We start from the raw sequence: 13,851 nt of genomic DNA, 5'->3' as shown, positions 1-13,851 counted from the left end.
TCCTCCCTAAGTTGCTAAACGCTTCATTTTCAATCAGACTTCACGGAATTGGGGAACAGAGAGGTGAAGACAAATAAAGCAGCCCTGAATTTACAGCCACCAAGTAGTTGGATCTCTCCATGTACCTTAGGAAAGCATGAATGCCAGGTATATCAGGGACTTGGAAAAGCTGATGAATCCATCCCCCTGTCTAACTCAAGATAGAGCAAGTCCCTATGACAGCTTTGTGTAGTAGTAGTGTGAAATCTGGGCGGGAGAAAAAAATAGCCTTGTAAGATGAGGGTAGGTGTCTGTGCTGTGACCCATCCTGTCCCCTCCCTGGTGTCTTACAGTAAACAGCTGTTGTGTGACGTGATGATTGTGGCAGAAGATGTCGAGATAGAAGCCCACCGTGTGGTCCTGGCAGCCTGCAGCCCCTACTTCTGTGCGATGTTCACAGGTATGGTGAGCGGCCAACATTAACCCATGGTTATGGGGCTGCAACTCCACTGGGAGAATGTTGAGGGTGGTGACATGAGGGGAGGGAAGAAAGAGAAAGCCATTAGCCCACCATGAGGGGCTGCTTTATGCCAGATATTGTGCTTTGCGCCATGGAAGACTTGATGGAACCACGTCCAGGCCAGTTGGGCATGTAGCCCTTTCTACCATGAGGAAAAAAGATACACTGACATAGCTCATTAGTTCTGAAAACTCAGCATGCACCATTGTCATGTGGGGAAGGGTGTTAGCAATGTAGATTCCTGGGCTCATGGCCAGGCCTTCTGGTCTCTCACTTTGCAGATGGAGGACACCGAGGCTGAGACAAGGGAAGAGACTTGCCCAAGGTCACAGTGAATGAGTGGGACTTGGCTTCCTGGCAGCTGACCCAGTGCTCCACCAGCTGGCCTACATATTGTCCTTCCTTAGCCCTTCATTCCAGACAGGGGCCCTGAGCCTCCTCTAGCCTTTATAGGAGTGTGGAGGAGACTTGGAAAAGTGATGATAGGGCTTGAGGGGGATGAGAAATAGGTGTAATCAATATCTGGCCTTCAGTTTCAGCACCTTTGCCAACTTTCCAGGGTCCCTGTTTCCTGGGCATGTCCAATAGCTTTGTCCAAATTGATTCCATCTGTTAGTTCTAAGACTGAATTATCTGAAACCCACGGCCGGGCTTCCTGTCTGTAGTTCTTCTCAGCACCTCTCCTGAACCAGGTACCTTCAGTGCTCTATAAATCACTGCTGACAGAAGGAGGCCATCTGGGCTTGGTGAGACACCCCAGGATGGGTCAGGTGTCCCTTCTACATGCTTTCCAAGTGCCTGTGCCTGCTCTGAGTATGGCAACTGTCACTCTGCATTCCTGTCTATTTCCTGGGATCTCTAATGTCCATGCCCTGGTATCTCATGTAACTGGCTGCTTTTCATCCTGCAAATGTTTCCTCCTCAGGCAGGTCCCCTCTCACCACTCTGGCCATAGTTCCACACCAAGCCTCTCTATCCTATAACTTGACTTTATCTTTTCGTAACATTTATCACCATCTGAAAATCATCTTGGTTTGTACCTGTCTCTCCTTACTAGAATGTAAGCCCAGGAGGACAGGGACCTTGTTGGGCTTGTTTGTTACCATATCCTGAGCACCTGCTACATGGCAGGACACAAATATTTTTTAAATGAGTGATTGAAGTGTCTTCTGCACTTGACTGTGAGCTTTGGGCACTTGGGGAACATGTCTTGTTATTGTTGAATCCTCCATGCCCAAATAAGTGAATGAAGGATGAACGCAAGCTTGCTGAGGATGGGTTAGTGCAGGCACACTTGCTGAATGGAGTGTAACCCTCTTCCTAATATTTACACAGCTGAGCAAGACTGGTTTCACTGGGAGAGACTTGAGATTTGTGCACTGAGAGTTTGTCACATGTGTATCCCCCAGAAGCTGGTCTCAACTTGGAGTGGTGCCTCTGCTAAGTGGACCAAGCTAGTCTTACCTCACTTTCAGCTTTGGGCCAGGAATTTCACATTGTATCCTGGAAAACTAGCTAAGTTCAGTATCTGGAAATTTTGAGCTGCATTCCCTTTTGACTTGTCTGAAACCCTAGTTGTGAGGCCTTTATTTCCTTTTTTTCCCCCTTTCCTTCATCCATCTCTATTTTAAAATAGTTCATCTTGTCTGCAATAGTTATTTAGCTGTAACTTCAATAAATAGCTCTGCCAGTCATCCTTTGTGTGTGGGGTTTGGAAAGTTCAGTGTTGAGAGAGGAATCTGTTTGGAATTCCAATGAACCATCATGGGGCTCCACTGTTTGCTAATGAACTTGCCTCTGAAGTAGCTGAAGTGTCATAGCAAAACCGAAGTGATTTTACAAATTGTAAGAAAAAATGTTTCTGGGGCATTCTTAGATTCTAGGAATTGAAGGGACAGGAGAAGAAAGCAGGGTAATACAATGCCCAGCCCTAACCTTCCACTGAATCTGGTTCCCATCCATCCTTCCACCCATCCATTCACCCAGCCGTCCAAATCCTATTCACATGTTTTATTACAGATAAAAATCAGAAACTGTGGGCAAGCAAAAAGTAAGAAATTATGTGTACCACAACACCTAGATAAGAGTATGGTTTATATCTTTTTAGATTTTATATTTATAAATGTGTACATATACAAAACATATATTTGAGTTCATTTAATATATACAGTTGAATAGTCTTTTTTTTTTTTTTTTTTTTTTTTTTTTTTTTTTTTTTTTTTTTTTTTTGAGACAGAGTCTTGTTCTGTTGCCCAGGCTGGGGTACAGTGGCATAATCTCAGCTCACTGAAACCTCCACCTCCTGGGTTCAAGTGATTTTCGCGGCTCAGCCTCCTGAGTAGCTGGGACTACGGGTGTATGCCACCATGCCTGGCTAATTTTTGTAGTTTTATTAGAGAATGGATTTCACCATTTGGTAAAATGATCTTGAACTCCTGGCCTCAAGTGATCCACCTGCCGTGGCTCCCAAAGTGCTGGGATTACAGGCGTGAGCCACTGCTCCCAGCCGAAATAGCCTTTTTTGATGTATGTATTTTTTTTAAAAATTGCTATTCATCTTCCTGGAATGTTCTTTCCTCCGTCTCTTTGCTTGCCTGACTCCTGTACATCCTGCATTAGTGCTTAAGCATCACTTCCTCAGGAAGGCCTTCTGCGACCTCTCTGGCTTAGGTTGAATTCCTCTGCTACTTACTCCCATGGTTCTTTATGCTTCACTCTAATATTACTACTCATCTTATTACTTCCTCAATATTTGATTTCCCTGGTCAATCATAAGCTTTATGAGAGTAAGAGCTAATACCTTTCAAATTCACCACCATGTCCCCGCTGCCTAGCATGGTCTTCTATATAGCAGGTGCTCAATGCAAATTTGTTTAATTGAGCCTAGCAGTATATAATGAATATCCTCTCATGTTAATGAAATTGCAGTTACAACCTAATTTTAATGCCTTCATGTGATTCCATTATATATACTCTAATTGAAAATTTATTTCCTTCTTTGTTGGAAATCATAGTTTTATGTGACATTTTGTTATAAATATTGTTATAATGGGAATCCTTGCATCTTAATCTTTATTTACATTCCTGATTATTTTATTAGAATAGATTTCTAGAATAAGAAGTACTTGGTTAAAAGGTGTGCACACCTTGAAGACTTTTGAGACATGTGCCACATTGATCTAAAGAACAGTTGTACTGGCTTATGCTCCCATCCGCGAGATATCTAAGATTTATATAGTTTTAAGACCCCTTGGTCTTGCCTAAACATCAGTAAACAGGTACTAAAAAAAATCCAGTAACATTGCAAAATTTTGTTCTAATTATCAGATTCAGCTTCAAAACATGTAAAATGCATTGTGTGCTGAGGGTGAGAGGCTGAGTCTCATTAGGTCCATTTCTATCAGTATGTTTAAAGCCAAAAGGAATATAAAATACAGGCTGTCTTCTGACTTGAGTTGTGTGATTATGATATTTTACCCAAGCTTAAATGTTTTTATTTTTTTGTCCTCTGAGTTCATGTTCTCCAAATGGCCTGATGTGGTTCCAAATACCAATCCCACATTCCTTGACCATGTCCTGTGGACAATAACTTGGAATATGTGTGAAACAGATCTGAGTGCCCATCAGAGAGTGTCCCATTCCAGACAGTATATGAGAAGATCTGGGGTGAGCCATCAACCTATTTGCCCTTCATCGCTTTCAGCATTGCTTGAGTGTGGAGGCCAGTAGTTCTGTGTTCTAGCCATCTTTTTCCTAGAAGGACGAAATACTTAAGATTCTTTCCCCATCCTCCCCATCTGGCACCTCCATCACAGGCGAAGCAATTTTCCCCAAATCTCCTCATCAGTGTTTCTCTCTTTTTATCATGCCCTTTATCATGGCTTCTGTGTACTATAGCATTTGTATTCCATATGGATCCCTGACATACATGTCATCTAGATACAGCCCCCCATTATATGGTGTTAAAGGAACTGAGGTCTAAAGAATATATGGGCTTAGGGTCTTATGCCCATAATCATGCAATGGCTAAAAGACAGTTGGGCTTCCATCCCACATGAAGTCCTGGGAGTGATCTGTCTCACTCATGTGATCCTATTGTACTGTTTGTAGTGGCTGGTTTAGATTGTCTTTTTTTTTTTTTTTTTTTTTTTTTTTTTTTTAAAGAGGAGTTACTGTCCAGTTTTTATTAGATTTAGGCTGATGTTCAACTGGCATCTTTGAATGTATGGTGAGTAGAAATAGGGAGGAGAAGTCAGGAAAGTTCTGGGGGTGAGAGACAAGGGGCTTAGACTTTGAGTAGGCACTAATCATCCACAAAGCAGAACCATGAGGGCCTGGCTGTCTTATTCTCTTCCCAGGCATGAACTTTTTCCATAGAACTGTTGTTTCACCCTTGCTGCAAGCCAGACTCTACCAGACCCTGGCCTGTGGCCAGTGTCTGTGTTCCCTGTGTTTGTATGGTGTACTGATGCCTTTGAAGAGCTCTACATAAGACGCAGCTCAGCAAAACTGAATACCAGGCAGTGGACAATGAGAGAGGAAGAACTAGGGAATAGAATTCTTTTCTTAGACAAAGTGGACCTTCAGGGAGGTTGTAGGGTAGTAGTTATAGTAGATGGGGTCTGGTTTCTGAGAGTTTTGCCACTGAGGAATCAGAGATTAGGTAGATAAAATATTTTGGAGAAAAGGAATGGATGTGTCAGAGGCTGCCTGGGATTAAGGAGCAACAGCTTCACCTTCCATGTGATTATCTTCTAGAGTTAGTCATCTTTGGGCTAAGTGACAGTGACACACGACTTCGTCTTCCTGTCCCTATCATATCACAATAAAGTCAGGCATCTTTTTCTGGCCCAGGAGACCCAGATTTGATGATGAGGGAGCCAGCAATCCTGTCTAATAATGTTACTCTCGGTGCAGAAATGGCAGGTGTTTTGAGCAGGGATTTGGCTTGTGGTTCAACACAGGACTGTGTGGTGCCTAGGAATAAAGACTGCTATTCAGTCCCAGTGGTTTCTCCATTAAGGTGCAACTGGTTTGACCAAGATGGTCTGAGGTAGATTTCTTTGGGTTTGGAGTAGCTCAGCCTTAAAACTGAGATCACCATTGGAGATAAACTATTGGTAAAGAATGTTTTGTGAATGTTCATAGAAGAGGTTAGGAGTCGGTGATGTGGAGTCCTCTTTGCTAAGGATTAAACACAAGATTGGTAATGCTGCCTTGCATTGGGAGATGGTGTGGTATCTTGGAAAGGGCTTTAGAGTAATAATGACCTGGTTTCCAATCTTAACTATGTACCTGTGTGGAGAATTCACTTTCCTCTCTGATCCTCAGCTTTCTTATTGAAGAGACTGGAATAATAACAACAACAAGGGAACAAATATAGGTAATGGGTATAAGGTGCTCAGCACTATGTAGATAGTTAATAAAGTCTACTTTTATTACTGTAGAGCACGCCATGGTTTTTAAAACTCTTGTGGATGTGGGTGGGGGGTGGTGATTTGGGTTTTTTTTTTTTTTTGTAGTCACTTTGTAATGACACGGAGACATTTTTTCCTTGACTTTGTGCTCACTGTGCTTCCAGTTGGGCAGAAAGATCTTTCCAGAGGGAGGAGGGATGAGATTCCAGGGAGAGTCGGGGAGGAAGTGATGTCTGTCACAGTGGGTCTGCTGGATCCTGCTGTCCCAGCTCTCACAGTCTCATTGTCTCCTTTGATTCTCACACAGCCCTAGGATAAAGGCAGAACAAGGAATGTCCTTATTTCACAGGTGATATAGGGTAACCTATGGTTCAACAGAGAACTCTGTGGCACCTAGGAATAGAGACTGCTATTCACTCCCAATGTGACATAAGAACATTTGTCAGTGTGACGAAGCGCATTCCCTGATCTGCAGTCAAATGGCCCAGAACACTTACCTGCAGCAGGGTTGGCCAGGGTTCAAGGAGATGGCAGTGTTTCTTTCTCTCCTGTGAGGTTAATGTCTTTGGTCTTCGTACTCAGCTCTGGCCAAATGAGTTGGCAGCCTAGGTTTTAGATGAGGGTTAGGGGGAAGAAAGTTCAATAACCATCTTAATGTTCATGAAGAATCATTGTGCAAAAGTTAAGGATTTTCTAGTTTTCTCTCTACCCAGAACATGAGACTAAATTACAGCACTAATTAAAGTTAGAAGCAAGAAAGTAATTCTGTGACATAAGGACTCTTGAACACTCCATTTTCTTGTCCTTAAGGACATATGAACACTCCATTTTCATGTCCTTAAGGACATATGAACACTCCATTTTCTTGTCCTTAAGGACTCTTGAACACTCCATTTTCTTATCCTTAAGGACATATGACTATATAGGGGCGGTCAGTGGTTTTGCTGTGGTGTTCTTCAGAGAGACCTGCCAGCCAGTCTATCCTTTTTCATTCTCAAGGCTTTGTTTACTTAATAATAGGGTTGGTTTTATACCAGTGACCTGGAAGATGAGCTAGTGATTTTTCTAGACATCTTGAGTCTTCTGTGATCGTGACAGATTTCCTTTCACTCCTTCATTCCATACTCCCCCCTCCTTCTCTTCTTTGGCAGTCTTCCACCTAAAAAGATCTCAGCTGTGCACATAGTGTGCTTGTTAGGATCTAGACTGAAGACTTGGATGCTTTTACCTAATAGGCTTCTGGGATTGCTTACTCTTCTGGGCCCTCATGGTTCTCAGAGGCTGCTAAGTGCAAAGCCCTCAGGGTCTGAGGATTTAAAGAAGTTCAAGACACAGTCAGGCCAATATCATCTTTAACCTGATATTCTGCATCAGTCTTCTAACTGGTCAATCTGCCACCTGCTTTGTTTTCCCATTCCCAATCCATTCTCCATAGTGTGGCTACAGTGCCTTTCCCAGTATAAAAATCTGATGTATCCCTTACCTGCTTAAAATCTATCAGGAGCTCCCTGTTGCCCTTAGGATGAGGTGTAAACTCCTTAGCATGACTCGTAAGTCCCCCAAATGGTCCAGCTCCTGCTTTCATCTACAGCCCTGTCTCATCATTCTTCCCTAATGTGTTCCAGCCAGACTGAACTTGTTATGGTTCCCAGACAGGTCACATCCTTTGTTACCTCATACCTTTTTATACACTATTCTGTTTGTCTGGGATACTCTTCCTCATTCTCACTTCTCTTCCGAATAACTATGACTCCTCCAGATCAGTGAGTGTCTTAACCATCATGCATCAATCTGATGAAAACAATAGATTCTCTCCCTGGAAGAGCAAACCTGTGTTCTTGTGTGCTCATGATTTCGCATGCAACTTTAGGGTACAGGAATCACTGGCTTAAGAACCTTTCAAGCTAAGTCCTCTTTTCTAGCATTTGACGTCTTTTGCAGTTAGTGGTTTTCTTATCTCTCTCTCCACTAGACTGAGCTCCATAAGGGTGGGGCTGTGACTTGTTAGCTGTTGTATTCTCTGGGCCTCACACAGTGCTTGACACATGAAGACACATCTGATTTATGTTTGTTGAATGAATAAATGAGCAAATATCTGTCCTTGAGAGAATCATGTTCTCTTTGGAGAAACAGGACATGCATGTTAACAGATGATAAGCGGAAGATGGAAAGGGCTAAAAAGATGTGCAGCTGATAGCCATTCTCTGAAAGTTCAGAGCCTGAGGTGGCTTTCTGGGCCCCTTGGGAAGAGCTAGCAGAAGAGAGCACTTCGGTTGACCGCACAGATGGAAGGACTTACATGGCTCATCTTCTGTTTTCTAGAAATATTTTGTCCAACTATTAGAGATGAATGAAGGAGCAAGAACGACCAAGTCCTTGATGGTTTTTCTCCTCCGGAATTACTGAAGCCCATGGAATTATGAGATGTCAAGAGAATCTCTCTTCTTTTTTTCTACTCCAATAAATATTTTTAAGTGCTTATTTTATGCCAAGCACTTTGTTATGTGTTAAGGATATCTTGACAAATAAGTTTGACAAGATCTTAGCCTCTTGGTTCTTTGCTAGGTATTAAGTACTAACTTGTCCTCAGAATTTGGACCAAGGCCTTGAGTTTGGGAATACTTTTATTAAGGTTATTAGTTAGGATGAGATTTTATTGAGGGATGTATTAGAAATGACACAGGGTCTAGAGTTAGGCCAAAGTTCAAATTGTACTCCTGCCTCTAAGAATTTATGAGTAAATACCTCTTGAAATGCCAATTTTATAATTGGTAAACTGGAAGTAATACTGTCTACCTTCTGGACATGTTTCAGGTTAAATGAAATAATATGAGTCAGGTAAACATTAGGGTACCTTAGCAGAGGATCTGCTACACAGTATTGAGTAATATGACTATTTTTAGGCCCCATTTAAACTAAAGTCTTAGTTTGGTGTAGTAATTTTTGCTGGTTCATAAGATAATAAGATTGGATTATACAAGCTTTTTCAGAAAATAAGTGCTGTCTTTGAGCCCCTAGTTTTTCTTTCACATCATTTTTTTCTTGCTTATTTAAGTTTTAAGTACTTATTATAGAAAATTAGAAATTTAAGAGTCATGTAAAGGAGCAAGGAAAAGTCTCCTAAAGAGCTGCTGTCAAGGAAACTGTCTTAACCTTTTCTGAATCATAGATTCCTGTAAGAATCTGATAAAAATGACCTGTCATCCCCCTAGAAAAAGTGAACTTTTACACATATATAAAAATATTTTCATGCAATTCCAGGAGTTTCCATTTGTTTACTCCAAAGTTACAAAACCCTAACCTGACTTTCAACCACAGATTCCACAGGCAGAAAACAGTCAGCCCAGGCTCTGATTTACACTGCTGTGAGGGCTTCTGAATCTCTTGGTTCTTGCAATCTGGCTGCTGTATTTTTTTTTGAGGACTAACTCATTAAACAAAGAATTGGCTATCTGTGATCATCTTTGGCAGTATAATTACCAACTGGACCCTCATGAACTTTTTAATAACTTCTGATTTCCTTGTGTATGCATGTTTTTGTTTGTGTGTGGAGCTTGTGTTACGGGTGGAGGAGGAATATACTGTTTTTCCCTGTTTTTCTTTACTTGTTTGTTCTGCCCCAGGGCACTGTGCCTCTGAGGCCTTTCATGGGCTTCCACTGGCAGTCAGAGGAGAGAGAACACGGTGGAGAGCCTCAGGTCCACCTGATCTGGCAGCTGAGGGAACAGGCAGGGTTTGGAATGTCTCCCCCTCTATTTTCCTCCCCGTTCCAGAGTCATTCAGCTCTAGAACTGTGTCAGGATGGGACTCTGGATTGGTGGAGGAATCATGTGCAGTCCATGCAGCTTGGAGGTGGGTGTCTGCAGCCCACATGCTGTACTGTACTTTATTTTCTTGGCTCTGGTGTATGAATTCCACAGAGAGAAAACAACCGCCCAGGCTTGGTTTCACACTCACATTAAGGCTTCTGGATCCCTTGTTTCTTGCAGTCAGGTTGTCCTTTATTTCCGTTTACAAAGACATGTGTTGCCTGCCTTTCCTGAAATCAGCAGCTTTTGCTGAATGGGCCCGGCTTTAGATAAACCCATGTGTTGTTTGCAGAGTGCAGGCCGAAGGCAGGGGCCTCAGGACCATGGCAATGTGGTGCTGCTTTTGCCTTTACATACAGCCCTGCCTTCTCTCATTTTTGGATTATTATCAGGGCCTCCAGCTGTTCTCCCTGCCTGTGATCTAGCTTCCACCCTGCATGCAAAATTTCATTAATTCTCAGTGGTGCTATACCTGGGATAAAGTCCCAACTTGTTTACCTCACTTACAGGGCTTGTCAAGTCCCGGCCCCATCTACCTCTCCAGCTTCCTCCTTCTCACTGTTACTCTGTGTACTAGCCAACCAGCCTCTCGTCATCTCACCAAAATTTATTCTTTTAATACTTTCCTCTCTTTGCACGAATGGTCCCCAGATTCAGCTCATCCTTCCTTACCTTTGCTGCCTGTAGAACTCTTCCTCATCCTGTAATACCTCACTAAATGTGACCTCTTACTAGGAGGTCTGACTGCAGTTCCCAGAAGAGATTTGTTGCTCCCTCCTCTGTGTTCTTGGGTTTTAGTATAGCATAGTGGTTACAAGTGTGGACTCCAGAGTCAGACTTTCTGGGTTTCAACCCAACTTAGCCTCTTCCTAGGTGTGTGACCGTGGGCAAAATGAATTACCTACCTTCTTGTGCTCAGTTTCTTCATCTGTAAAATGGGGGTAATATTAATAAACCTCACAGGTTGTTGCGAGGATTAAAAGACTTCAAAGTGCTTAACACAGTGTATGGCCATAGTTAGCTCTCAACAAATGTTACTTATTGTTATCACAATACTTGGTGTATAATTCTGTCTACTAAGCTCTTATCACCTCTGTTTATAAATACTTTCATATGTCTGCCTTACTAGACTTGTGTTCCTTAAAGACAGGTACATATCTTGTTCACTTTTTCTGGCCTTGTATATGGAAGTTTACAACAAATGTTGGTTAAATGAGTGGTTGGACACAGATTTGCCTTCAGAATGGAAGTGGGCAATAGATAGAGTAAGGAATGCTTACAATTGGGTTTGTGGGTGATCACAGACCCAAAGTTGATGTGACCTTGAGGTTACCTGGTTTATCCCCCTCTGTGCCTGAATCCCTCTGCTACCTCCTGGAGCCCAGGCAGTGCTTTTATGTTTCCAAGACAGGGCAGGAGGCCATGTGGAAGGTAAACATATCCCAGGTGCCACATTCATGTCCTTTTTGTTTTTGTTGTAAACTCTAGGTGACATGTCTGAGAGTAAAGCCAAAAAGATAGAAATCAAGGACGTGGATGGGCAGACGCTGAGTAAGCTGATCGACTACATCTATACTGCTGAAATCGAGGTGACCGAAGAGAATGTCCAGGTACACTTAGGCTCACTAATAGCTCAGTGTATTGCACACTCAGGAGCCACTGTTTTATGGTGTTGTTTTATTTAACTCTCACAACAATTCAGTTGGTTACTGAAGAGGAAACTATGGCTCCAGAGAGGTCAGGTGACTTGCTCTGGGCCACATGGTCAGGAGGTAAGCCAGCTGGTCCTCAAACTCATGCCTTCCTGGCTTGGGCACCCATGCTCTTAGCCACTAGGCCATGATATCCCTGGATGAGCCTGGGCCTGGGAATAGAAAGTCTTTATAACTCATGTCAATGCAAAATCTTGTGGAGGAAAAGCTGGGAGCTTGGGTGACTCCTCTTCTCCCCAGGTCACTGTCTTGTCTCAGAATTCAAATAGCTGAAACTTTTGGGTATTAACAGTAAGTGCAAAATAATTTGGCATAAAATGAGCAGAGGGAGAAGTCTATAATTGGAACCAGCTCTCTTTTCATCGTATATTGATTTAATAACTTTTTTTCCTATAAAATACAAAGTGTTTTCAAACTTGGATAATTAGAAGATATTCTACTTTGGATCCTTATTGCCTGGTTAGGATTAAGAGGTACATAAAGCAAGGTGCAGTTTGTGTGGACATAATGTTCACTGTTTGGAGATCCTGAGCCCAGAAGCTGCTGTCTCATGAGGTTGGGTTGTGTTACCCTCCCAGCCTGTGGATGCATTCACCAATGTGAAAATTCTCTGAACCTCCTTGTTTAGGGACTTTTAACCTCTTCACTTTAAACTGTGGTTAGGTCAAGGGTGATACTGGAGAAAAAACAAAAAGATTCAGAAGGGGCTGGGTGTGGTGGCTCACACCTGTAATCCCAGGACATTGGGAGGCTGAGGCAGGCAGATCACCTGAGGTCAGAAGTTTGAAACCAGCCTGGCCAACATAGTGAAACCCCATCTCTACTAAAAATACAAAAATTAGCTGGGCACGGTGGCAGGTGCCTGTAATCCCAGCTACTTGGGAGGCTGAGGCAGGAGAATCATTTGAACATGGGAGGTGGAGGTTGCAGTGAACTGAAATCATACCACTGCACTCCAGCCTGGGTGACAGAACAAGACTCTGCCTCCAAAAAGAAAAAAAAAAAAGATTGGGAAGAAGACATTTTGGATCAAAATTTGGATTCTTCTTCATGCTGTTATGTATTTGCTGAGGTGGTTGCTCACAGATCGTCTGTGAAGACAGGATCTATTGAGGATTTGGTACACTGAGGAGATGAGCATGGAGGCACTGGGGCTCTCCTAAAAGCCTCAGAAACAAGGGTCAGAGATCTGGGACTTTGTTAAATGGCTGTGAGAGCTACATCCCTAGTCCCTTCCCAGCCACGTATATCCTTGGAGATACCCTGAGTTGCCCTTCCATGGTGGAGGTACTAGCAGTCATAACTGACTTTTATAAGCAAACATGTGCCCATCAATTCACATGCATTATTCCATTCAATTCTCATAACCGCCCATTGGACTGTACCAGTATGATCCCTCCTTTACAGCTGAAGAAACTGGTGCTCAACAGGGTTAAATAACCTGCCATGGTCACAGAAAGTGGTAAAGTTGGGAGCTGACGCCAGCCCCCTGTGCTGTGCTCTAAGGCTGTGATGAATTCTTGTTTCTTGTTAAATGAATGATCAGAACCTTGCCTTTGGCTCATAATGATTTACAATAATAAAAACTGACATCAACTGAGCACCTCCTATGTACCAAGCACTGTGTTAACTACTTTAAGTTTTTCTCATCTGATCCTCATAAGATGCCTTGTCCTCATTTTATTGTGGGGACAGAGGCATTGAGAGGTTAAGTAATTTGTCTGCAGTTGTATGGCTGGTAAGTGGAGGAGTCAAAATTTAAAATGACACTTCAACACAGTGCTCTTTGCCAGCTCTCCTGTTCGTCTATATATGCCCTCCAACCTCTTTTCCTTTCTTTCTTTCTTTATGTGGCACTGATTCAGTGCTGGACCCACTGTGTGGCTGGGGCAGAGGCCCTGGGTAGCCCCAACACCTGGGCCCCTGGCTGGTGCCCTCCCTCCATGCGTGGCCCTGCCTCCCTGCAATTCCAGGAGTAGGTGCTTTCTGAGGCAGGGCATTTCCTTTTGTTTTTGCTAAAGGAAGCAAACTCTGTGACGGGATATCCTCTGCTGTGTTTTCATGTTATCTGAGGTAGGAAAAAAACAAAATGAGGCCTGCACATGAAAAATGGAGGGGAAGCCATTGCAAGCTGAAGGGTAACCTGTAAACTCTTTGCCAGGGGCCATTTCAGGGCCTGTTTTCCAGAAACTGTAATGCTGAGGTGGCAAAAGGCAAGCTAGAAGATTCTTGACTTAGGGTAATCTTCCATCCTGATGGGTGGTTTTGGCCAGCTACTCCTTCTCTGATCTCAGCCTCCTCCCTCCAGGGACCAGGTAGTACTGCCTTAGTGATTCTATGAGGACAGTCTTGCTTCAGAGCTGAGGACCCACGCTTGGCCTCTTGTTCATAAGCTTGTCACTCCTGCTGCTTTA

General features: G+C 43.0%; 1 protein-coding gene across 9 annotated transcripts in view; it reads left to right on the top strand.

The window, feature by feature from the left end:
* KLHL3 (kelch like family member 3) overlaps nucleotides 1–13,851 on the top strand; it is a 304,443-nt gene that overhangs the window by 207,722 nt on the left and 82,870 nt on the right. For all 9 annotated transcript variants that reach the window (XM_074379902.1, XM_074379899.1, XM_074379898.1 and 6 more), the window contains 2 exons: nucleotides 333–439; nucleotides 11,214–11,335. In XM_074379902.1, the coding sequence (XP_074236003.1) occupies nucleotides 333–439; nucleotides 11,214–11,335 (229 nt within the window). The remainder of the gene's footprint in view (nucleotides 1–332; nucleotides 440–11,213; nucleotides 11,336–13,851) is intronic.

Source organism: Saimiri boliviensis, chromosome 1, assembly GCF_048565385.1.
Source record: "Saimiri boliviensis isolate mSaiBol1 chromosome 1, mSaiBol1.pri, whole genome shotgun sequence".
NCBI classification, from domain to species: Eukaryota; Metazoa; Chordata; class Mammalia; order Primates; family Cebidae; genus Saimiri; species Saimiri boliviensis.
This window is presented reverse-complemented; position numbering and strand designations above follow the sequence as displayed.